Source organism: Cnephaeus nilssonii, assembly GCF_951640355.1.
Source record: "Cnephaeus nilssonii genome assembly, chromosome: 6".
NCBI lineage: Eukaryota > Metazoa > Chordata > Mammalia > Chiroptera > Vespertilionidae > Cnephaeus > Cnephaeus nilssonii.
In genome coordinates this window covers 60,726,352-60,753,254 of record NC_137077.1, presented here as the reverse complement: position 1 = coordinate 60,753,254, position 26,903 = coordinate 60,726,352, and the positions used below count along the sequence as shown (strand labels likewise).

Below are 26,903 nucleotides of genomic sequence, written 5' to 3'. Positions count from 1 at the left end.
TCGCCTGCCTGCCTGCCTGATTGCCCCTAACCGCTTCTGCCTGCCAGCATGATCACCCCTCACCACTCCCCTGCCAGCCTGATCAACGCCTAATTGCTCCCCAGCCAGCCCGATTGCCCCTAACTGCCCTCCCCTGCAAGCCTGGTCACCCCTAACTGCCCTCCCTGGCCAGCCTGGTCTCCCCTAACTGTCCTCCCCTGCTAGCCTGGTCACCTCCAACTGCCCTCCCCTGCAGGCCTGGTCCCCCCAACTGCCCTCCCCTGTAGGCCTGGTCCCTCCCAACTGCCCTCCCCTGCTAGCCTGGTCACCCCCAACTGCCCTCCCCTGCAGGCCTTGTCCCTCCCAACTTCCCTCCCCAGCTAGCCTAATCACCCCCAAATGTCCTCCCCTGCAGGCCTGGTTGCCCCTAACTGCCCTCCTCTGCAAGCCTGGTCCCTCCCAACTGCCCTCCCCTGCAGGCCTGGTTGCCCCCAACTGCCCTCCCCTATAGGCCTGGTCCTTCCCAACTGCCCTCCCCTGTGGCCTGGTCCCCCCCAAACTGCCCTCCCCTGCAGGCTTGGGTCCCCCCCTACTGCCCTCCCCGGTGGCCTGGTCCCTCCCCAACTGCCCTCCCCTGCAGGCCTTGTCCCTCCCAAATGCCTTCCACTGCAGGCCTGGTCGCCCCCAACTGCCCTCCCCTACAGGCCTGGTTGTCCCTAACTGCCCTCCCCTATAGGCCTTGTCCTTCCCAACTGCCCTCCCCTGTGGCCTGGTCCCCCCCCCAACTGCCCTCCCCTGTGGTCTGGTCCCTCCAAACTGCCCTCCCCTGCAGGCCTGTGTCCCCCCCAACTGCCCTCCTCTGCCAGCCCAGTCACCCTTAACTGCCCTCCCCTGCAGGCCTGGTCCCTCCCAACTGCCCTCCCCTGTTGGCCTGATCACCCACAACTGCCCTTCCCTGATGGCCATCTTGTGGCGGCCATCATGTGTCCACATGAGAGCGGCCATCTTTGACCACATGGGGGCGGCCATCTTGTGTGTTGGAGTGATGCTCAATTTGCATATTACCTCTTTATTATATAGAATATATATAAAAGCCTAAGCATCCTTTATGATCGGACAACCGGATGACCGGCCAGTAGCTATGACATGCACTGACCACCAGGGGGCAGACGCTCAATGCAGGAGCTGCCCCCGGTGGTCAGTGAACTCCGACAGCCAACCTCCCGTGGTCCCTTACCCCAGCTGGCCAGCCCTAATCGCCCCCAATCACCCACCAGGCCGAGGGACCCCACCCGTGCACGAATTCGTGCACTGGGACTCTAGAATACTATATTTTTATGATCCTTAGTTTAAAGAACCATATTCAGGTTAGATAGCATAATCCCGCCGGAACCGGTTTGGCTCAGTGGATAGAGCATCGGCCTGCAGACTCAAGGGTCCCAGATTCGATTCTGGTCAAGAGCATGTACCTTGGTTGCGGGCACATCCCCAGTAGGGGTTGTGCAAGAGGCAGCTGATCGATGTTTCTAACTCTCTATCCCTCTCTCTTCCTCTCTGTAAAAAATCAATAAAATATATTAAAAAAAACAACATAATCCCTAGCCACTAATTTTGTCATTTATCCAACAATAATCAATGAGTATCAATATTTTCCAGGGAGTGTTCCAGGCCCTGAGTTAGTCAGGTAATGTAACATTAGCTGCCATAATAAACATAGCACAATCTCAGTGGCTTATTACAATAAATGTTTATTTCTCTATATATAAAACCCAAATAAGGTATTTTTGGATTAAAGGCTCTCTGGAGTGGATCTTTTCCAAGGATGACTCAGGATCCAGACTTCTTCCATATTTTGATGCCATCATGTTCAACGTTACCTCTAATGTAACCTCAGAAGATGAAGAGAAATGTGGGGAAGTGCATTGGATACTTAATCCCATTCACCCAGAAATGACATAAACTCCACTGAGAGATTTAATCATATGTCCTCTCTGAGATGCAAAGAGGTTGGAAATTATAATCCCTGGCCACTAGCCACTTCCCAACAACTCTACATTATGAAAAGGGAGAATAAATCTGTGGACATTAGTTAATCATTTCTATCACAATTGGGGAGTAGAACAGACCAAGATTCCCAAACTCATAGAATTATTATTTATTGACTATTTATAATCAGATACCAAAATTATAAAGATGAGTAAGACATAGTTCTTCCCTTTAAGAAAATCACAGACTGGAAAGAAATAAGAAATCCACACAAATAATTTTGGTGGATGATAAATGCCATAAAAAGCTGTAAGGCCACATTCTTTGACCACCAAACAATGAAACTGAAAATTACTAACAAAAGTAGAAAAATTTGGACACTTTCCTAAATAATTGTATGTCCAAAAGAAAATCAAAACTGCAACTATTTAAAATACAATACTAGGATTCAGCTAAAGATTTAATGAAAAAAGTCATAGCTTTAAATGCTCTAATTCTAAATTAAAAAGGAAAAATACAAAATGTAAGTATGTGACATAATGGTGTATATGAAATTCAAGAAAACCGATTGAAAATTATTAGATCTATCTGATCCAAAACCTCTGCACTTAGCCACCATGCCTTGCTGCTTCCTGGTCTTTAAATTAGTTTGTGAAAGGAGATGAAGGGCTTTGTCCCCTCTACTTGTTTCTACACAATCCAGTAAGACTGTTATAGAAAAGGTTGCCTGATTTTTCAGGCCAACCTTGAATAGGATCCAGTAAAATAATAAGTGAATGAATGAATGAGTGAATGTGAAGTAGAGAAGAGTATTCGAAAACATTTGCTATTCTTCGAAGTTAATCTCTTTTAATAATAATCAAATGTGAACTGTCACTCCTTATTAAAAGGTATAGAAAAACTACACACTAATCATTAGCATTATTAGGCCATTCTCTTAAAAGTTGAAGGAAAACAAGTGATATGGTTTGAATAAAGTAAAGAAAGGTGAATTTGTCAAAATCTAAAATATGTTAGCTTATGTTCAAATATCAAGATTTAATTCACCATCTGGATCTAAATTTAACCTTGTTAGCCCTTCTCAGCTAAATATGCTAAGAACCCCAGTGAATTTATATAATGGACCAACTAGCTTTAAAATTCCACGAGAGAGGAAATTTATCTACCCTGTTCACAGCTATAATCACTGCATCTGGCATATAGTATTCCTTAATAAATACATGTTGAATTAATGAACAAATAGTCATTTCAATTAGTGAATGATGCCCAAAGACAGATTTCAATATTCTTATAAAGATTTATATTTACTTGTTCTTCCATGTTATGAGGCCTCCACATTAAATTTAAAATGACAAAATTGATTTGCAGCAATTAAAAAGTGTTGTGAACATATTCTCACATTTATAAGATCTGAAAATGTTTTCCTTATAAACATTTCTTGAGAAAGGTTCACTATGTTAGATTGTCTCATTTACTTATAAACTTTCAAAACTCTAATTGTACTACATTCAAATTCCTCATTTCCCTTCAACTTAGTGACCAGCATTATCAGCCTACTTTATTTGTCACTACCCTTATGTTTTTGCCTCAAGCTTTAACTGATTATTACTCTAGTGTAGATTCCTTTTTAACTGCAGATCTTTAAAGCGACATTAGCAGCTTTTTGTTCCTTGGAGGTTTTTTTCCCCTTCAGGATAATTACATTCTGTTGTGCCTTTTATTATGGTGTCTTTTAGGATCTTCTAACCTTGTACACTCCTGGGCTCTGTTTAATAGTGAACTCCCTCCTCTACTTTCCACACTAAACCATGCTCATTAGGTTTCTTAATCCTCCATAATTTGCTTTCATTAAATTTTATACCTTCCCGTTGGTATGTTCTATGAGTCCATTTCCTTAGCATACCTATTGCAAGCAGCCCAGAATCAACAGCACTAAACAAGCTTATTCACTTTCCCAGCCAACATGACCCTATTCTGTACTATGTATGTCTACAACATACTCTGTAGAGTCATGTTGGCTCGAGGTGGGGGTGGGGGGGTGGTCTTTGTTTTGAATGTTTATGGACCATGAAACTATACCATTTAACTTGGTATTTCATTTTCTCATCCAAACATTGCCTGAGAAGGTTGGGACCACAGAATTAGACACTGGGTTAACTTGAATATACAGTTATAGGCTCCAGGTTTTTCTTGGTCAGAAAGCTATTCTATTTTAACAGAACAGAAATAACAATATCCTGATGTTATGCAGTGACTAGTAAATTCCAACTATATCTTTGTCTCACACTCAGAATTCAGAAGAGAAAAACATCTTTTTTCAGTTATTCTGCAAGAGTTCTGCTTTTCCAAATGGGTTGTTTTTAAAGACATATGCATGTTCTTGAAATCTGACTACACAGCCGACTCTGGTCTTTTCAGCAGTTCATCCTCTGCTTTCTCTTCCATTCTACTCATCACTAGCACCTTTGCTGATGGGTATGTTTTTTGTTTTTAACTTCCTAGGAACTTCAGTTAAATTATTTTTTAAAAAAACAACAAACTTGTTAGTGAACTGAAAGAGTTAATGAAATTTCCAAAGGTGCCTAGCTTATTCAAGCAAAGTTTACACTTCAACCCTGAGCAAGTTAACTTGTGATCCTCCCTAACCAAATGACAGAAAGCAAAGCCAGTAAGTTCTTTATTTAATTGGTTTGCATCCACACACTGACCTCCAGAGTTCTGTTTACATAGCCTATCATGCAATATGCGCCACAGTTCTCTGCTTCTCTCAAAATCATGTTTCTCCTGAGATTTGATATATGGCTTTCATGTTTAATCACTACATTAAACTCAATGTTCTGCTTCCTCCAGCATCAAATAACTTCCCTTCTTGGGAGGTGGAGAGAAGAGGACAGCTTCTTGCTACTTCTGAACATAAAAGAAGTCTGTTTTACTCTATTAGTAAAATCACCAACTACACACAGTCGTAGGCAAGCAACACTAATACATCAACTGGGAACCTTTTAAAAACTCCTTTAGAGAGATTGCTCTCAACTGGCGAAGCCGAAATATTTAGATACGAATCAGTTATACTAAACCAACAGAAATGGAATTCAATCAGTATACAACTCAGGATGTAGAGGACGCAGCTAGATGGCAGCTAAGGTTTAAATCAAATTAATCAAGGATACTAATATTTACAGGGTAAAATAAGATTGTTGTAGGAGTAATAAATTTGACAGTAAAATAGTAGTCAAGTTTTCAGGCTAATTTAAATTGGCTAATTGAAACAAGCGAATATTCTAGAAAAATTAATTGTACTGGACAAAAAGCAATTCCTAAAGTGTTAACTAAAATTTTATTGGTAGTTCATCTCATGATAAAATTGTGTAACATGTAATGAATCTAAAGCAGTAATATTATAGTGCAAATAATTAAAATTTAAAAGCTATCAAGACTACATTATAAAATTTTCAAAAGCCTCCTAATATTTAAATAAAAAAGGGGAGAATAGTAGAAGAATATAATGTAAGGAAAAATACCCTGTAAGTAAATTACATCTAGAAAATTTGTACTTTAGAAAATTAATTGTAAGGCTAAAAGCAAGACACCCATGAAAAACACACATGGTGTCAAAACAAGCCAGAGGAAAATCATTTGGGCAAAAAATGAAAAGGGATCCCAAGTCAATTTTATAGAAAATATCCCTTTATTAACTTTTGGTCGAGAATATGTTTATATATTTTCAGAAAACAACTCCGAGACCATGTGGATTCTGGCAACAGAGAGGAATCGACAGGACTACTCCAGCCATGAAGACAGAAGAGAAGCAGTCCAGAAATGGAAGACGCTTACGTCGCTGACCTTGCCATACTAGCAGTTAGCAGCTGTGCATCACTGCAGGTTGCCCAGGACCAAACCAGAGAGGGTCGGACCAGCATTACCATCATTTGTCCACCATCCAGAACTGAAATATCATTGCTGACATGTACACATAAGGAACTGTTTGACATTGAAATTGGGTCGCAAAAGAACTGTTGGCCCAGAAAGAAACTCACTACAGACTGATTCATTTGCCTTTCAGCATAACCATTATTGCTTGTCTCATTTTCAGTTCTTATAAGTGTATTTCTAATAGCACATGATCTCACTCATCTAGGGGAAATGATAAACAACATAGACTGATGAACAAGAACAGACCCAGAAACAAGGAGGAATGGATCAGACTGTCGGGCCTCAGAGGGAGGGTAGGGGAGGGTGGGGATAAAGGGGAGAGATCAATCAAAGGACTTGTGTACATGCATATGAGCCTAACCAGTGGTTAAGGACAACAGGGGGGTGGGGGCATGCGTGGGGAGGGGTGTGGGATGGGAATGGGAGGATGAGGACAAATATGTGATACCTTAATCAATAAATAAATTTTAAAAAAAGAAAGAAAATTAATCAAGGATAGAACATTCTTTGGGTTCTCAGGTCATAACACCTCTGCCTTTTGGTTGAGGCTCTCTCTTTTTTAAATATATTTTATTGATTTTTTTTTTTTTTTTACAGAGAGGAAGGGAGAAGGATAGAGAGTTAGAAACATCAATGAAAGAGAAACATGGATCAGCTGCCTCCTGCACACTCCCTACTGGGGATGTGCCCGCAACCAAGGTACATGCCCTTGACCGGAATCGAACCTGGGACCCTTCAGTCCGCAGGCCAACGCTCTATCCTCTGAGCCAAACCGGTTAGGGCAGGTTGAGGCTTTCTTAAACTTCACCACAAAGAGAACTTTCCTCTATTTATGTGTGTGTGTGTGTTTGTTTGTTTGTTTATTAAATATTTTTATTGATTTTTTTAGAGAGAAAGGAAGAGAGAAACATTGATGAGATAGCAAAACATTGATCAGCATCCCATACACCAAAAGGTGCCCTGGCCAGAAATTGAACCAGCAACCTTTTGATGCATGGAATGCCACCCAACCAAGTGAGACACACCAGCCAGAGCAAACTTTCATCTCTTTAACTGAATGTGGACATGTAATACCACAATCCTTCCATAAGAATTTGTACATGACCCAAATTTCGGAGATAGATAAAAACCTCAAAAAATGAATAGGTCTCTTTCAATAAGTCAAGACAATCTATAATTTCCAGATTTTAAAAATAACATGAAATGTATGTATTTTACTTTTAATTATTTCAAGAAAAAAGAAAAGTGAAACAAATATGGCAAATCATTAAAAATAGTAAAATCTCGATGAGGGATATATACATGCTTATTATACTATACCATGGCTCCTTTAATATATAGTTCATATTTTTCATTATAAAATTTTTTTGAAAATTAAAAAGAAATTATGGGTTGCTTTTGAAGAAAAAAAAAGACACAATTTTAATAAGAAAATTTTAAATAATTCTCTAGGTTGACCATTTTAGTATACTAGTATAGTCAACAACTGACATTTTTCACCAGGTGCTGACAATGAAAACTTCCCTTCCTTCCTCCTGAATCTGACTCCACTGCCTGAAACTCATTTACACAAACTGCAAATGTGGAGTAAGCTCTGCATAAGTTGGATTCTTGAAGAGAAAAAAAGGTTATGTATGTGTGTATAATTTTACTTTGAAATACTTTATGGCTAGTTATTGACCATAGTATTTGTTTTTAAGGGATTTTTCCCTTAGTAAGATGGCATATTCCTTCATTTAAAAATCTTTGTCAGGAACATTGTTACAGCTGTATATAACATTAAACAGAATTAGTTTACTTTCTGTATTTGATGAACAATAGAGAATCTGAACCTATTAAAGTCATACATTTAATTGTTCCAATATGCTACCTTATTTCTAACCAAAATTTGCATGATATAGAATCCAAAGACTGCATTTCTAATATTCTTTGTCATGATTCCCTCATTTGATAGTTAGCTAATCTGTTTATTTGAAACCACCTAAATTCTTTCCAAAAATGTATTTAAAATCAAAATTAAAACACACACACACAAAAAAAAAAAAAACAAAACAAAAAAAAACTTTTAATCAGTATTTCCCATAAGATTTTTCAGAGTACAGGACTTTATAAGTTTTCAAAGACATGCAGATGTTGTCCATGATAGACAGTTAAAAAAAAAAGTAGGACTTGAAAAAATAAGACTCATGAACAAAATCTTTGGTCACAAGAGTGGAAGATGTGTGTCTGTACAGATGTTATAACTATTTTCAGAATAAATACCAACCTTCACTACAGGAATTTAGCAGCACACTTAAATTTGGATTTGAAAATTTAACATAAATTTTCTGACTTTGACAATAGCTGCCTAATATTTCAGTTTTGTATGCCATTTCCAGGTTTTACCTTCAAAATGAACCTGGTGGACTTTTTCATTTTTAAAAGCTATATTCCAGATCCTGGAGCTTAAAACCAGTTTCTGACTTGATATTTAGGGAATTAAATCAGATTGTAACACTCAGTGGGTTCTTAATAAATATTTTTGGTGACTGACTGGCAATGATAAAAAGATATGCAGTTTTATGTAAAAATTCATTCTTCATCAATTTTATTCATTTATTTTTATTTTACTTAAAGATTTTATTTTTTAAATATATTTTTATTGGTTTTGGAGAGGGAGAGAGAAATAGAAACATCAATGATGACAGAGAATCAGTGATTGGCTGCCTCCTACATGGCGGCCCCTACTGGGGATTGAGCCCACAACCAGGGCATGTGCCCTGACTGGGAATGAAACCATGACCTCCTGATTCATAGGTCAATGCTCAACCATGGAGACACACTACACAGGCTTAAAGATTTTAATTAGTAAAAATGACAAAGATTTTTTCACCCTATTTTGAATCACCTCTTATAAATCCATAAAAAAGTCAAATAGTTGATATAACTCACTGTGTCTTTAATCTCCTTATAAGTCAATACTGTAAACCAGAAATGCTTGTCTTATACTATCAATGTCACATGTGACTCAAAAGCCCAAGAACACACAGATGGAAAGATTTCTGGAATCACAGTTATCAAATTAGGTGAAATTGTTAACTCAAAGGTCCAGAGTTCATATTTAAAGAGTCTCAGCAAATTGGGGATTTTACATCTATACAATAAAAGGAAGAATGAGCTTTTGAAAAAAATGAGCATGTTGGCTCCTTGTCACCACTATCATAGATATAGTCTTGGTTTCTTTGTGGACATAATAAACAAAAACTTTTATTTCAAAAAGTAGGAATGTTACTTTTATTTAATAAGTTACATATTCTTCTGCAAATTATTTCTCCTGGAATAGAAAGTTAATGTTTATCTATTAACAGTTCACTAAAGAACATAATTTCCTTGCACCATAGATGAGGCCATTTTTGTGCTTTAATTGTAAACATCATCAAAAACTCCAAGGCTCACAGACCTCAGCAAGTGACATAGAGACACAGTCAAACATAAGGATTATATGGCTACATTCATGTTATTAAGAAGAAAACACCAGAAGTATGCCATTGTTTGTGAGAATACAAATTTTTTCATATATACAAAATAATGGCTTAAGGTGACCTTAGTTTTCCACTACCCGCCCTCCAACAAAACAACTAAAAAATAACTAATAAGTCATAGACAAATATCTATTTCTATTGACTAAACTCTTTATAGTTTACTGGGTTAGATGTAAATATTACCCACTTTTGATAACAAGACACTTGCAGAGAATCTTCAAATTATTCAGGATGCTTTGTCCACTGAGAGACTAACTCTATTTTGAGCAATGATTTTGCACAACCCCACTTCTGCTTTTAAAATAAAACTGCAGATAGAGAGCATTAATGCTTCTTGCAGAACTATCAAGAATCCCATAGTGAACATCTCAAGTGAGGATTCCAAGCAGCTCAGAGCCCTGCTTTGAGGTGGGGTTCATGTTTTGAAAAGAGACTGCCTCGTCTGTTTAAAATCAAAATGGTTCTTGATCTGATGAATTACTCCTCAGAGAATAATGTAAATAAAATATACTCAGAATAACATTATTAATGTAAACATACCTGAACCAGAGTCAAATTTGGTTTCTGACCTGCAAAGGGAAAGACATTTTTTACAATATAAAAATCGATTATTAAAGAATAACTGTTATTTTATGAGGAGGGCAAGGGGTAGATGCAACAGTTACAGATTTCAGTACAATGGTCAACAAGTAAAATAGCTTTAAAAAACGTAAATAGATATTTATTTTAACCATTTTAAGTGCATGCATTACCTAGTAAAATAGCTTTAAAAAACGTAAATAGATATTTATTTTAACCATTTTAAGTGCATGCATTAAATGCATGCAGATATCCAAAGAGATAGCACAGTATGGAAAAGATATTAACTTTTCACTTGTTTTTGAGAGAAAGAAGGTAAATTATATATATTTTTTAAAAGCACCCAGTCTCTACAGATTAACTTTTTCAGTAATATAATAAAGCAATTTTTAAAAACCCACAAATTTGAAACTATCCTCTTGACCTATTATTAAAGATTTTTAATTATTTAACACCAAGTAATTTTTCACTAAGTTCTTCGCAGAGTAAATGAACCTAGTAACCCCATATGTTTAATAAGTAGGAGGGAAAGAATCCAAGCCCTTGTGGGAACATTATGTTTCAGATATAGGTTAATACTGGTTGTAAATTCAGAAGCCTTTGAAGCTCTCGGTTCGGCTGTGGGAAAACTTCTGTGAGGTAATTACTCTCGAGATGCTGCTGATGTGCTGTCAAGCAGAATTAACCCCGAGACTAGGCCTATCTACACAAGCTCCTCTAAGACAGCATTGTCTATATCTAGCTCTCAAACCAATTAGTGGGCATGCTCCAGTCAGGTCTATATCACACATTAACAATCAGTAGTATATATGTTCACAGCTGCCACCCCAAGATACAAGGACCGGACAGCAGGAGTCCTGTTAAAGGATGTTACGCTGACAGAGAAGATTTTTTTCCTGGGGAAATGTAGTTAACGAAATGGGGAAAGAGATTTCTTTGAAATTATGCCAGGGTACCACAGCCCTTTTGGAAGCGGTGACTTTTTTTTTTTTTTTACCTAAATTAGCATGAAGAGAAGTCAACAAAGGGCGGAGAGGCAGAAGGTAAGCAAGAAGAGGCTTCTTTTGTCACAAAAATTTATTTTCTCAAGTACTCCCAAATAAAGTTTCACCTGATGCTTAAAGTCAATAACTGAGAACAAACAAATTATTATTATCACCACGGTTATCAATCACCACTGTAATCCAGGTCCACATTTTTCCCCAGTCCTGGGCCCACTAGTCGGCATCTCAGTCCTTCTCTTAGATGTCCCTGATACCTGTTCAGGAGCAAGCCCATTTTCATTTTTTCTCCTGTTCTGGAAAGCCTCGCTCAGGCCTCTTTGTTTCCACATTCTGAGCATAACTCTAGCTGACACTGACCATGTGGTACTGATGGTTTCCTTGCCTATCTTATCTTTCCCACTAGATTATGTCTATGAATCTTTGTAGCCACAGAACCTAAATAGTGCCTGCTGCTTGTACTCAACAAATAGCTGTTGAGAAAAACATCCTCATCTCCTTACCTGTATGTTCTTCCTTCTGTCTCAGGTTCCCTTCTACTTATGTCCTACTGGGTCTCATCCATCTTCAAAATGCATTCTCTCATCTCCCCTGAAACCCTGAAACTAGACCATACCAATTCCTCCTCTCTCTGTCATATCTTCAGTATCTTGGTTTCCACAGGTTTCTCCTCTCTTCTTCTTAGAAGTGCTCCAAAACTGAATAAAAGCCTTCCTTTAAATCTGTTCCCTGTTCTCATCCTCCCTCTTTCTTTTTTTTTTTTTTTAACATTTTCTTTATTGATTTCAGAGAGGAAGGGAGAAGGAGAGAGAGATAGAAACACCAATGATGAGAGAGAATCACCGATCGGCTGTCGCCTGCACGCCCCCCACTGGGGATCGAGCCCGCAACCCAGGCATGCCCCTGTCCGGAATCAAACCTGGGACCCTTCCTGTCCGCAGGCCGACGCTCTATCCACTGAGCCAAGCCGGCTAGGGCTCCTCCCTCTTTCTTACTGATTTTACTATCAAGTTTATTGAAAGGATGGACTATGTCCTATATTGTATGTCTTCCTTTCCTGACCTCCCAACACAGTGATCTGCCCTTGCTAAGGTTTATCAGTGTCTTCCTAGTGCTAAATCCAAAGGCCCTGTTATAGTCCCTGCTTTTCCAAACCTCTTTCCAAACTAGCACACAACACTGCCTGAATGTCACAACTGCAACCTCAAATGCCACAGGTACTAAGCTAAGCTCACTCTCTTTCCCCTCAAATATAATTATCCTGCTAATTTCCCTATCAGTTAAGTTGGAAATCATGATGGTATTCTAGTTTTCTTCTGCATCTCATTATCTAATTAGCCACCAAGACCTGTTGCTTCTACTGCCTTCCCCTCCTCTCTGTCCTCACACTAAGCATCTTTAGGCCTATCTTTGACGCAATAACCTCATAACCAGATCCCCACTCCTTTTCAATCCATCATCTAATCAGCTGCCAGATGTTTCCAAAACATCAGTCTATCACATTACTATCACCCCAACAACTAGAGCAGAGTTTTCAAAATTGGGTCACAAGTGAACCCATTAGTGGATTACAAAATCAATTTAGTGTATTACAACTAGTATTCTTTTTAACTGAAATGGAATAATAAAGAAGACAAAATGCACTTCACATTTTGAGAATATATGTAATTTTGTACAACTTTTAGGTACATGTATGTGAATGTGTGTGTGTGTGCATGCACACATGTTTACACACGTGTGTACGGAGCAGTATTATCCTTACACGTGAGCAAAAAGCCTCTGTTCTGGCGTTCCTCTGGCTGCGTCCTCCTCTCCACAGGCAACCAAGTACTGGGGTCCCCAGTATTCCCTACCCAAATGGCTCTGAGCCAGCTTCCTCAGCCTCAATTCAGGTCAGGTACGCTACCAGTGTGTGTATGTACCTCCAGCCCAAGGGGTAGCCAAAGGCTATGACTTGAAGGAGGAAGCTTGGACCTTAGGGCAAAAGGAAGGGAACAAAGAGGGTAGAGCAGGACAATATGCTTTCCCTACTCTTGTGTGTTCCTGCTCAGAGAATTCTTAGTGCAAACCCGCCTGTGAGAGTGGAGCGCTGACAGCACCCAGGGACCAGGGTTCCCCTGTGGACAAGACGGGCATGGTCCGGACGGCCTTGATATCCAGGTGCCTGGCTGGTGAGGACAGGGAAGGAGCACTGAAAGAGCTCCTCCCCCAATGAAGAAGAAAGAAGGTGTTTCTCTTACAGATTGCACAACCATTGGAAGAGAAGGCAGAGGGAGCCTTCTCCTCACCTCCCACTTGACCTTGTTGCTATTATCCCTCCATTTCCCCAGAGTTAATAACAGCATTTTGGTGGAAAACAAAAGTGATTTTAAATTTGCACTATTCTCAGTTATTTGGTTTCACACACAGACTTCATTGTTTTTGTTACGAGACATGTTTGTCAAGGTAGGTTGGTATATCCTTTGCTAACAGTTAGTTTATTGCCTTAATTTATAACTTTTAGAATAATTAGCTATATTGTGTCCCAACTTGTCCTCTTGCCCAGCCACTGCAAATTCAAGGGCCGCAAGGCCTGGTAATAAGGCATCATGTAAAAAGGTATGTTTTTTTTTACTATGGGCCACAGACAAAATGTTTGAAAGCTACTAACGTAGGGACATCAAGCTCACATTCTGGTGCATGGTGCACCATGACTGGCTTGCTTTTCCATCTCTAATCCACACTGTGGCCTTTACTCTCACCAAACCAAATTATTGCCATCTTAGTTTACAGCCTGCATCCAACATCCTCAGTCTTCCCCAGCTCATCACTGACAAACTTTGATTCAACCATCAAGACTCGCCTCAATCCTCAGCATCCTGCCTGCCCCCCTTGCCTCCCCTGGGTTACTCCACAGTTGGGGGCCTGGCATGCAATCTCACACAATGTGTAGCCAACTCAAAGCTCAGCGAGCTACGGACTGGGTCTCATCCATCTTCATATTCTCAACACTTAGCACAGCACCCGGCATTTAAGAGTTCTTAAAAACTTGTAGTGGGAACAAATGAACAAATAAATCTGTAAATTAACAGAAGGACAAATACAAGATACAGTGACCAAAAACTCCATAAATGCCTCTTAAGATATGAAAAATCATATCAGGACGTTTTTATTCTTCAGACCATCTCATCTTCTCTAGGTATAGCTGGTCAGTGTGTAAAATCCTATATAATAAAGAGGTAATATGCAAATTAACCCTCACACCCTCACAAGATGGCTGCCTAGCACCAGGCCAGCAGGGGCGTTAGTGAGGGACGGCCAAACAACTGAACAAGCAGGCTGTGTGGGGCGACCAGGCTGGTGTGGGGGGGCCGTGAGGGGCGACCAGGCCGGCATGGGGGGCAGTTAGGGGTGACCAGGCAGGCAGGCAGGTGAGCGATTAGGAGCCAGAGGTCCAGGATTGTGAGAGGAATGTCTGCCTGCCAGTTTAGGCCCACTAAACCAGCAGTCGGACATGCCCCAAGGGGTCCCGGATTGGAGAGGGTGCAGGATGGGCTGAGGGGACCTCCCCTCAATGCACAAATTTCATGCACTGAGCCTCTAGTAGATACATAAAGTGCAGAGAAAATATCTTCACAAACTAATTAATAACCTTGGGTATCCATTTTTTATATTATAAAGTATTTTCAGAATTCTTTTTTTCAAATAATTTTTTTGTTAGTCCTCACCAGAGGACTAACATTGAATTTTTTGAGAGAGTGGAAGGGAAGAGGAGAGACAGAGAGAGAGAGAAACATTAATGTGAGAGAGACACAATAACTGATTGCTTGAGATCAACCTGCAACTGAGATACATGCCCTTGACCAGAACCAAACCTGGGACTCTTCAGTCCGCAAGTTAGTTCTTATCCACTGAGCCAAACCAGCCAGGCTACTTTCTGAGTTCTTAAACACAGTACTGAAATTTCAAAAATACAACTACTCTATAATAATTAAAACATCACAAAAGAAATTAATACTGTCAGTTTGAGAAGTAGGGAAAAATGGTTCTATGGTGTAAGTTAATTCACGTTTATATCAGATTTCACATACACACACTTATATACACAGGGACACAAAGTACTCCTGTACATATTATGGACTAATCTCTACTCATAAATCCTTTTAAAGAAAATAAGTAAATATAGATAGGAACAAACAAATAACAAGTATGACAAAAGAACTCACACAATACAGATTATATAAGAGAGTCAAAGAGTTCATTCATTCCAAACACATTTATGTGCTTATTTTCAGTAATATATTATGCTAGATGGTAGAGAGATTAAAAATGCATAAAGTAAGGTTATGTGGGATATAATATGCATAAATACAATTGTCTCCACAGACATCTATTTTAACCCTTGATTACATACTTACATTTAAGCTTAAACCTATTCACTCTATTCCTCTGACAACTGCCAAAAGATGGTGAATACAGCATAGACTATCACTGTCATCCAATTTCTATTATCCCCTTTTTTATTTTAGAAATAGAATTTTTGAATTTTCGATGGGCACACAGATGCTTATGTAAGACAATTTTTCCCAGCTCTCCTGTAGCTAGTTGTAACCACATGACTAAGTTCTTGTCAAAAGAATACAAGCAGAAGTGATGTGTAGAACATCTGAATTATACCCTTAAAGGGAATGACTGCACTCCTCCCGTCTTCCTCTCTTCTCCCCATGGCTGGGAAGCACACGCGTTTCCAGGAGCTGAAGCAGCTGAAGCAGACCCCATAGACCACGAGAGAGGAGCTAATGGACTAACAGCCTTTGGGCCAAAAAATAAAGCTTTTATTTTTTAAATGTTACTGTCTCATGAGGAACCCACAAAATCTCAGGGAATACAGTTTTTTGTTTGTTTATTTTTGCTTAATGTTCCATTGAATTAAATTTTTAAATGGGAATCATGTAAGTATAAACTACAGGTTGATGGAATCAGTGTTCCGAAAGGTCTCAGTCAACATGCAGAAGAGTGTGGGTGCTGGCTGTTCTTACTGTTTTTAATTGATGTTAACTAAAGATTCTAGCTACAGAAAATTATTAGAGGGAAGGCACAGAAGGAAGACTGATTTTTGCCTGCAAGTGAATTGTATATGGCAACTCCACACCAAGGAATTTCTAGGACAAACCAGAAATAACCTACCCTGTTGTCCCCTTACAGCATGAAAATTTTTCAGAAATTCCAAATTTCAGGATCCTAAGTCTAAGTATTTCTTCTTACCCCTACAAATAATTCAAAGACCTTCATCAGACCACAGGCTAGGATAAGAGCCATGAATATCTATGTGCCCCCTTCACTGTGTAAATATAATATGCTTCCTCTGCCTGGAAATTTCCCTCCGCCCACCTCCCCCACTCTAGAATCCCTTGACCCCTTTGCCTATTTAACTCCTCAGACTTTCTCCACATATTAGCTTAATTATGGTTTCTTTGAAGAAGAGTGGCCAGCCTAGATTAAATCCCTTTTAGATCACCAATCACTCCTTTACTCTCATCAGAATTGTCATTCCTCATTTGCTCATGACTCATTTTAAAAGAGTCAATAATTGTGGCAGACATTATTTGTTGCCTATTTAATGGTTTTCCCTAATAACAGAATACCAATTTTTGAAGGGTGCTAGAATGTGGCCACCTCAGGAACAAATCATCAGTAGGTTAAACTCATTGTGGCAATCCTATTCTCCTTTTCTCCTCTGCCTGTGACTGGTTCAAGGACAGGCATGTAAGCCACCTTTGAGCAGTAAAAGGTACAGGGGAGTCCGCTGAGGATACTTCTCGGAAAGGTATTTCTCTTTAGAAAGGACAGAGGTGATTTAGGAATAAGGCCCTTTTTCTACTCTCTCCCTGCTTCGTGCCTTTGAAGTTATTATATGTAGGGATGTGACACTTAGAACTGCTGTAGCAATCTTGCAACCATGAGGGAAAGGCCAAGAAAATCACATAAATGCCAACCCAGAACTCTGACACCATCATTCCAGAACAGCCTTTCTCTAGAGTTTTGCTGGGGCAGTCAATTCTGGCATTATTCACCACTTTTACTTGGCTGTTTCTGTTACTTTTAACCCAATATATTTTAACTGATATTGTTACCATAGCAGCATTAGGCTATGAACTATCATATTTACTGTGTCTAAAATTTAGGTTTCTATGTTATATATTTCCTAGAAGCCCGGTGCACAAAATTCGTGCACTCCAGTGAGGACTAACAAAAAAAATATTTTAAAAAAAAGATTTCTGAAAATACTTTTTAATATCAAAAATGGATACCCTGGGGAGCAGGCATAAGCCGTCAGTCGGACATCCTTAGTGTTGCGGCCGCTGCACTCACCAGCCATGAGCCTGGCTTCTGGCTGGGGGAGCACACTAACCACCAGGGGACAGCTCCTGCATTGATTGTCTGCCCCCTGGTGGTCAGTGTGTGTCATAGTGACCAGTCATTCTGCTGTTTGGTTGATTTGCATATTAGCCTTTTATTATATAGGATGATAATGATGGAATAAATACAAAAGACAGAAAAATACACAGGAAGAAAAAATAAAAACTCAATTTGAAAATTTAAAAACATGTTAGTTATCCCAATCAAAAACTGAGAAAAAGATACAAATAAAAGGTGCCCATTAACTGCATGCTTAATTTTTTTAAACTAAGAAATAAAATTTTAAAAATCTGAAATGTCAAAATCAAGACAATCATGAGCAAAGGAGCAGCTGAGTCCCTCCTATGCTGCTTGAAGATGCCTCACCTGAGCCTATTAATGAGAATCTTCAGGCTTTCATTATAATTTTTTCTCCTCCTTCACCGACACTCTTCCATTGGGCACTGTGCTACACAGAGCACGCCTGTGTAAATTCCTGCTGCCTGTGGGCACACTTGTGCTCCCACTGATAGTGTTTTCTGTTTTGTTTTCTTTATAACCAGCCCCTGGCACGTTCACTGGGATCACCCTGATATGTCGGAGACTTTACGCAGCCAGTGGAGACAGACACAGCAGAGTCCAGGCACAGGTCTTCCACTTTCTACCCCATGTGGCTTTAGAGAGGTGAAGTGCCTCGCTAAATCTCAGTTTCACTATCTATAGAATGGAAGTAATTTATTTACCTTTTAAATTTTTCTGTAGATTAAATGAGATGTTGCTATAAAGTGCCTATGTCAGGACCTGGCACAGATTGGAAGTTGATTAAAAAGTAGGGTTTATCTAAGCAATGATACTAAAAAAGTTTACCTATGGTAACAATTACAACTAGCAATATTTTAGCTAAGTAAAAAAAAAAACCCTCTATATTATTTTTAAAAAGACTGTTTTACTCTGGTTGAGATCTTACTTGGGTTGCAATTTTATTATGAGTGTCAAATAATGTGGAAAAAATAAGAGAGAATAGCAATAAAAATAACTGCAGAAACTGAAAAACAGTTAAAAGAGAAGGCTCGTGGAAAGTAATTAAATGACCTGATTATAAAGTATGGAAAATAAATCTTATTTGCACTTAAAGCACCAATAAAACATTCTCTAACTAAAATAGTTGCCCAATGCACTATAGAGCATACTGGAATAAGAATCTTCAGACTGGGATTCTAGCTCAGAAACCATGACAAGTCATTTAACTTGTAACCCCATTTTCTTCACTAGTTATATAAGGCATATGAAATAAATTAATGTTGCCCCACAAAAACTATCTCATGGAAAGGTAAGCTATCTAAATTTTGCTACAGTTCCCATTATAGAGAAATGGAAAAGAGAAGGGAACAGAGGGGAAAGTGAGTGTGAGATAAACATTTGCATCTGTAGAACTCGAAACTACAGATGGAGAAGACTGAAAAAACAGATCATTCTTAGGGCCATTTTTTGTTCCTGGGTTCTATGATCCTTCTCCAGGACATATTGATAACTGCCTACTTTGAATTCCAATACCATCCCCTGCCTGCATAGTTTATAGCACTTAATTATATGTTTCCTTTAAAATAAGTCGTTTTTTGTGTGTATTATATCTCTAGAAAGAATAAAGCTTTAAAAGTCAAATTCCTTTCACTATTAAGTATAAATTCAAAATGCTGAAGAAAACAATGTTAATGTTATGAGCTGAATTGTGTCCTCTCAAAATTCATATGTTGAAGTTCTAACCCCCTAGTACCTCAGAATGTGACTGTATTTGAAAATCAGGATTTAAAAGAGGTAACTAAATTAAAATATGTCATTGGGGTGGGCCCTAATCCAATATAACTGGTGTCTGTATAAGAAAAGAAAATTAGGGTGCAGACACACTCCGAGGAAGACCATGTGAAGACAGAGAGAGGACAGCCATCCACAAGCCAAGGAGAATGGCCTCAGATGAAGCCATGCTTCTGGTACCTCGATCTCAGACTTCCAACCTCCAGAACTGTGAGGAAGGAAGTGTCTGTTGTTTAAGCCACCCAGTCTATGGTATTTGGCTATGGCAGTCCTAACAAACTACTACACTTCACGTCTTCTTCAGTCAAATATTTAGGAATCTCAAATCTCCAATAAAAGCCCCAAACCCAGAAATTAACTGGAAATAAAAATGTCTACAGCTCTTACACACTTTAACCCATTTTAGGTAGTATGTATATTTGATTTCTCTATTCTGCTTATTATTTTTAACCATATCCTGCCAAAAGTGCTTTACTTACATTTTGATCATTGGGCCGCTGCTTCTGTAAGTTACTAGAGACCACCACTAAGCATATCATAAGATTTTGATCAATGGGCTCTTTGTTCATATTGCTGTGGGAGAATGTTTCCAATGGTTTTGCCTGGTCCTGTACACAACTAGTGTTGTAAACATATTTTTCATGTACTTTCTGGGGATGAGGCAAACTTGGGAGTTAGTAAAATTTACTGCCCTACATCCGTTTACACACAATATTTGTTTGCCTATTTTCCAGGGAAATTTTCATTTCTACTCTAGGTTGTAATCAGGAATAGGACAACAGAAGTTGTGGCTAGCAAGTTAGTGCCAGACACAGTAATTGGCAGATCTAAAATTTTAGAGACAATAAAAGAAACTCAAACAAGAGAAATCCAGAGTTGACTAGTATATAGGCAAAAACTAGACATCTTGATAGCCTCTGAAGATGCCCATGGGGATGAAAAGATAAAGGAGCTTCATCCTCTACAGGAATTCCTAAAGGGACAAGCAGAGCCCTATGTTGCTCATTAAGGCCTAACTGTATCCAATATTTATAACTCAGTTTAATAATATTAATAATGACAGCTATGATCATGAAAGTAATCATTTAATTATGCCATATACTAAGACATGGAAGAACGTTATTTGACAGCATTAAATTTTAAAAACCATTAGTTAATAATTTTAGGGTTAAAATTGATGTTCTAATTGTCCAGATAATATGTTTATCCAGAGCCTTTCATTTCACTGTACACAAACAGAGGAATCAACACAAAATTAGAAGGAGAAAAACATAAATTAAGAATAAAGATGCCGTGGAGAAAACGATCTAATTTCCAGTCATAAGTCTACCCTCTGTTTCTACAAAACCCTGAAAAAAAAGCCATTTGGATCTTAAAAAGTCAGGTGTGGGGGTTTTTTGTTTTGTTTTGTTTTGTTTTTGTAAAGTAAAGATAATAATATCTGCTACTCCATACAGATTTTTAAGAACAAAATAAATAATGGTTGAAGCTGGTTTGGCTCAGTGGATAGAGCATCAGCTTGCAGACTGAAGGGTCTCAGGTTTGATCCCAGTCTTAGGGCATATGCCCAGGTTTCGGGCTCAATCCCCAGTAGGGGGTGTACAGGAGGCAGCAATCGATGATTCTCTTATCATTGATGTTTCTATCTCTCTCTCCCTCTCCCTTCCTCTCTGAAATCAATAAAAATATATATATTTTTTAAATGGGTGAAGCACAAGGAAAATGTTGTAAAAATGAATTTTCCTTGAGAATTTTAGAATTACACAATTCAATAATTTAATTGAATATAGGAATTAATTTTCATAAGTATCTTAAACTCATTCATTATTTTACTTAAAAATTTATCTTTTCTAGTTAGCACAATTAAAACCCAGCCTGAGGCAAACTATCAAAGGTAAATGGATGAGAAAGTCATTGATTCTTTTTTCCATTCATCCATTAGACTTATGCATTGAGCATCAACCGTGTATAGGTATTGTTCTTGGCACTGGGATACTAAGACAGAGCGCACATACTGAGAAAGAGAGTCACTAGCAAACAACTACATAAATTAGACTATTTCAGATAGAGGCTTACACAGAGTGCCTTCTGTAATGAAACCTAATGTGGAAGAACTATGTTAAATAAAATGGTCAGGAGTAGTTGGTGACACTTCGCCGACACCTAAAGAATGAGAAGTAGCCCACACACAATGTGGGTGCAAAACGGAATCTTTGGTAGAGATTCTAGAGAAAAGGCAAAGGCAAAAACCCAAGTTTGGCATGAAGAAGAAGAGAAGAAAGGGGAGAGAGGAGAAGAAGGGGCAAATAAAGGTCAATGTATATAGTAAGAAGTGAAGGAAAAACAGAATAGTAAGAGATGAAGTCAGAGAAGTAGACAAGGGCCAGATCTTGTTTTGTGAAGAGTGAATTACAATGAAATAACAGTCAAAGTAGATAGCCCACCTAGCACCCAGATCTTGGTTTTTAATACTATTTTCTAGTAAATGGAACCATGGCCCTTTGGAGAAATTGTTGATTCTAAGACTGGGGCAGAAAATATACAAGATAAGCCTAGAGCTTGTAGCCAAGTAGTGCTAGAAAGTAAGGATGGGCTCAAAAAAACCAACACACAAACAAACCCCTACATTGATAGGAACCTGTGAAAGGGACACAGACGCCAACTGAAAGAGCTCCCAAGAGCCAAAGCTGGAACAATCTGAGCAATAAGATAAATAAAGTAGTACTGCATTATAACCCAAAGCATAAGATAAATATCCATGAGTCCATATTGATATAAACAAATGATTAATTAATTAAATGAGAGAAAAGACACAGATCTCCCTTCCAGAAGAATTCCAAATAATTTATGTAGATACTCTGTCCTCAAATTGGGGAGCATAGCTCCCTGCTCCCTAAGTGTGGGCCATGCATAGTGACTTCCTTCTAAAGAGTACAGTAAAGAAAGGGGTGAAAAGAGTAGCTTGACAGTGAGGAAACTTAACAAACACTACCTCAGCCACGTGATCAAGGTCATTATCAAAAGTGATGTCATGTTGATAGTATGTACCCCGGATAGGAGATTAAAATGGCATTTTATTTCTTTGATCTTCCTCCCCAAAATCTATAACCTTAATTGAATCATGAGAAAAACATAAAAAAAATACCAACAGAGAGGCATCCTACAAAATACCTGATCAATACTCCTCAAAACTATAAAGGTCATCAAAAGTAAGGGAAGTCTGAGAAACTGTCGTAGTCAAGAGAAGCCTAAGAACAATGGTGTAACTAAATGTGATGTGGTATCCAGGGTATGACCTGAGCAGACAAAGGACATTAAGTAAAAGCCAAGGAACTCTGAATAAAGTATGACCTTTAGCTAATAAAAATATATCAATATTAGTTCTTAAATTATAACAAATACACTATACAAATGTAATATATTAATAATAGGGGAAACTGGGTAAAGGACAATTTGGAGCTATGTACCATCTTATTAATTTTTTTGCAAATCTAAAACTGTTCAAAAAATAAAGTCTATTAAGGGGGGGAAAAAAGCCAAAGCAGAGGGACTATCACAGTAATATGGGTGAAAGATGATAAAGATGATGATGAAGCAGTAGATATGTGGAAGTCAAATTCAAATTATATTTTGAAAGTGCACAGCACAAAATATGGTGGCAGATTAGATATGGAGGGTGAGGGAAAGGTAATAATCAAGGTTGACTTGAGTGTTTAGCTCAAGTAATTGGGTAGACAATGAATACTACCTTTATTTAGTAAGGGGGGGAGAGTAGGTTTTGTTTGCCACCTCTCTCTATTTCTAATTCCTGTTTTATTCTTGTGAGCTATAGGATCAATAAGAAAATTTCAAGCTGCATGATCCCACACAGGATCTCAGATTAGTATAATTCTTTTTTTTTAATCACAGATACTAAAATCCTACTTTACAACAGAAAAGCATATAACTGTCTTAAAAAGAGATGGTATAAAATGTTTCTTGGCCTAATTTAGGGACAAAAATTAGTACTAAATCACTGGTTCCCTAGGTCCAACTCAATGATTCTGGAAAATGCATGATTATCCAAATTACATCAAGCTTTTACAAAGAACAGATTAAAGAGTTTGGAAATGTATACTTTTAAGTTCTCCAGATGATATTGAGAACCATGACCTAGATGGCATTCCTTTAAAGCAAAGAAAACTTCTCCTGTTTAAAATATGAAAGCATCCTGCCTTTCTAATCATTTCAATTTGTTTACATTAGTAATTCCCAAAGGAACTTTTTGCCCAATGAGGAAGTAAAATATGTCCCATCACAATGTGGAAACTTCCACATTCACAAGTTGTTATACATCACCATTATAATGTTACCTTTGTGGGGAGTACTGAACTAAACACGGAACAACAAATCTGTCAGAAAAGACCCAGTCCCCAGGCAAAAATAATAATAGGTTTACACTTTCTTGGTGAACTTACTAAAAACACTTGATTTTACAGTTGTTTCTGGCCATTAATCAAGTGATAAAACCTTGGGTTCCATGAATTACTCAGTGGACCAGCAAATCACATGAAAAGATTTATTACTAAAAAGATGTTTTGTGTGGTCAGAAAACTTACACTCCATTAAACCCCCAAGCGAAAATAATATGAAGAACAAAGATTCAATGGCAAGAAGCTGTCCCTCAAATCTGGAAGCCATGAAAAGAAGGTCCCTGGAAGATCTAAGTCGTAGTCATTAAGTCATAGTCAAAAGCATTTATGGAGTGCTCACTATGTGCAAAGCACTCTGTCTGAAGGAAGAGGCCTTTTTAAACTAGCCATAATCCAGCCCATAAAGCCCCTTCTACTTTAAGATCAACAGTTTGAAGCCCCATCAGGAGCAAATGGGTGGCTGGCTCATCCTGAAGGATGCAGGTGTAATTTGGTCATTACCCCTCAGTGTCTACAATTGAATGAGCCTCTGCAGTCTGTGTAAATTTCACCGTCTGGGTGGTCTTCCAGAGCCATCTCAAAGAGGGCACAGCACAGAGGTACTGAAGTTAATTTATGCTTATGTAGACTATGAGTCATGCAGCTGCCATTAACATTATATGCTGAAGTGAGTCCATAGACGTAAAATGTGAAAATCTCCAGCAGCATGAAGCCAATTCTCCTTAGAGCAGAAAAATTGCAACTAGAACAACCCCTGGAAAACAAATCAAGACACAAGTGAACTAAAGTGTAGTTTGTTCCAAGTATAATGCAAGATAATAAAGATGAGTTATGAACAGCAGAAGGAATCATGAGTGTCAGCCAGCTAATCCATGATCATAAAATCCTATATAATAATCCTATATAATAAAAGGGTAATATGCAAATAGACCAAATGGCAGAACAACCAACCAACCAAAGCGTAATATGCTAATGATATGCTAAGCCTGCTCAACTGCTCGCTATGATGTGCACTGACCACCAGGGAGCAGACAGTCAAATGGTCGACCAGTTGCTATGACGTGCACTGACCACCAGGGGGCAGATGTTCCAACCGGTAGGTTAGCTTGCTGCTGGGGTCCAGCCAATCAGGACTGAGTGAGATGGGCCAGACATGCCCTGGAACCCTCCCGTGGTCCCTCCTCAGCTCGATCATGCACCCGTGGGGTGCCTCAGCCTGGCCTGAGCCCTCTTGCAATCCCGGACCCCTCGGGGGAAGTCAGAGAGCCAGTTTCAGCCCAATTCCGCAGGTCACTCCTCTTAGGAGGGCGCCAGATGCAGGGCTCATGGCTGGTGAGTGCTGCTGTGGCAGCATGAGCCTCTCCCTGTTGGGACTTGGGCACTAGCCCGCGGCAGGCACAGCGGGGCCAGGAAGAGTGGGAGCGACAGGTAGGAGCTGCAGGCAGCGTTGGACTGTGGGTTTTGGCCCAATCCCTGCAGGCCACCCAGAGGGACCCCACCCATGCACGAATTCATGCACGGGGCCTCTAGTAAAGGAATAATAAATTGAACATAGTTATCTGGTTTGACTTTAATTGACTCTCCTCTGTCTACCTACTTGTGATGGTGCCATGCAGTGAAAAAGACTCAAATAGTGGAACTGGCAGCAACACTACTAAGAGCCACCATTTGTTAAACTCCTATTCAATGGCAAGTCTGTCTTCTTTTCTAGAGTTTATCCTACCTGCTAGTTAAATCCCTTCCCCTCGTTTCTAATACCTTAAGTATATCCCAGTTTACACCTTTCTTCAATTTATCAAAAAAGTAAAATTAACTTTTCCCTTGAGTTTACTTTCCCACCAGTTCTAAGGAGTTAGCCTCATCGGCACCTAGTCATAGTGACGTAACTATGATGACTGTGTTTTCTGGGATTATTTTCATTTCTGATATTTTATCACATTATCTCCATTTCAGTTTGTGGTCTGAAAACATGAGACTATATCCTAAAATCATAAGAGTTTGACTTTCACTACTGCTTCTACTGAAGTTGTTCTCCAACACTGCCAAACCCAACCGCTGGTTCTTATTCTTTTTTTTCTTTTTTTTTTAAATATATTTTACTGATTTTTTACAGAGAGGAAGAGAGAGGGATAGAGAGTTAGAAACATCGATGAGAGAGAAACATCGATCAGCTGCCTCTTGCACACCCCCCACTGGGGATGTGCCCGCAACCAAGGTACATGCCCTTGACCGGAATCGAACCTGGGACCCTTGAGTCCGCAGGCCGATGCTCTATCCACTGAGCCAAACCGGTTTCGGCAGGTTCTTATTCTTTTGAGTCTCTGCAGCATTACATAGTCTAGTTCATCCCTTCCGTGATATCTATACATCTAACTTCAGCCTTTTTTTAAATCTTTTTTAAAAATGCTTTTAGAAACAGAGGAAGGGGAAGAGAGAGAGAGAGAGAGAGAGAGAGAGAGAGAGAGAGAGAGAGAGACTTGTTCCACTTATTTATGTATTCATTGGTTGATTCAGGATGATGCTCTAACCAACTGAATTACCCAGCCAGAGCTTCTAACTTCAGCCTTTATACTAATACTAGAGGCCCAGTGCATGAAATTCATGCATGGCGGGAGGGGGGGGGTGTCCCTCAGCCTGACCTGCACCCTCTCCAATCCAGGAGCCCTCAGGGGCTGTCCTACTGATGGCTTAGGCCCGCTACCCGTGGGGCCGCACTCTGGCCTCCCTCTGCAGGAGGTGACCGGGCTGATCAGGGGAAGGCGCCGCCCCATCACCCCGCTGCTGCTGCCACTGCTGACTACTGTAGCCTCCAAGGTGTTTTCATCAACACAGACTCCAGTACCTTCACCACAAAAAAATGACAACTTTCTTTAGGCATTTTCAAGATGTGTCTCTCATAGAATATGACATTTCTTTCTTTCTTTTTTATCCTCACCTTTGGATATTTTTCCATTGATTTTTAGAGAGTATAGAAGAGAAAGGGAAAGACAGAGAGAAACATCAATGTGAGAGGGACATTTTGATTGGTTGCCTCCTGCATGAGCCCTGAGCTGGGCCCCGGCCAGGGAGAAGCCTGTAACTTAGGTACATGCCTGCATGTATGAACCTAGGTACGAACCCGGACCCTGTGGCCGGCAGGCCGAGGCTCTATCCACTGAGGCAAACTGGCTAGGGCCGGGTATGACATTTCTTAGCCCCTCCAGCAGTGGACCTTCATTTTTTCCTTGAGGAATGAGGTGGAAAAACCCTTCTTGGATTCTTTTTTTTTTTTTAAATATATTTTATTGATTTTTTACAGAGAG

The 26,903-nt window shown here is 39.3% G+C and overlaps 1 protein-coding gene across 1 annotated transcript in view; it reads right to left on the bottom strand.

The window, feature by feature from the left end:
* Positions 1 to 26,903, bottom strand: part of MSRB3 (methionine sulfoxide reductase B3) — a 180,580-nt gene that overhangs the window by 70,964 nt on the left and 82,713 nt on the right. Inside the window, 1 exon segment of the mRNA XM_079775189.1 lies at positions 9,960 to 9,988. Coding sequence (XP_079631315.1) covers positions 9,960 to 9,988 — 29 coding nt within the window.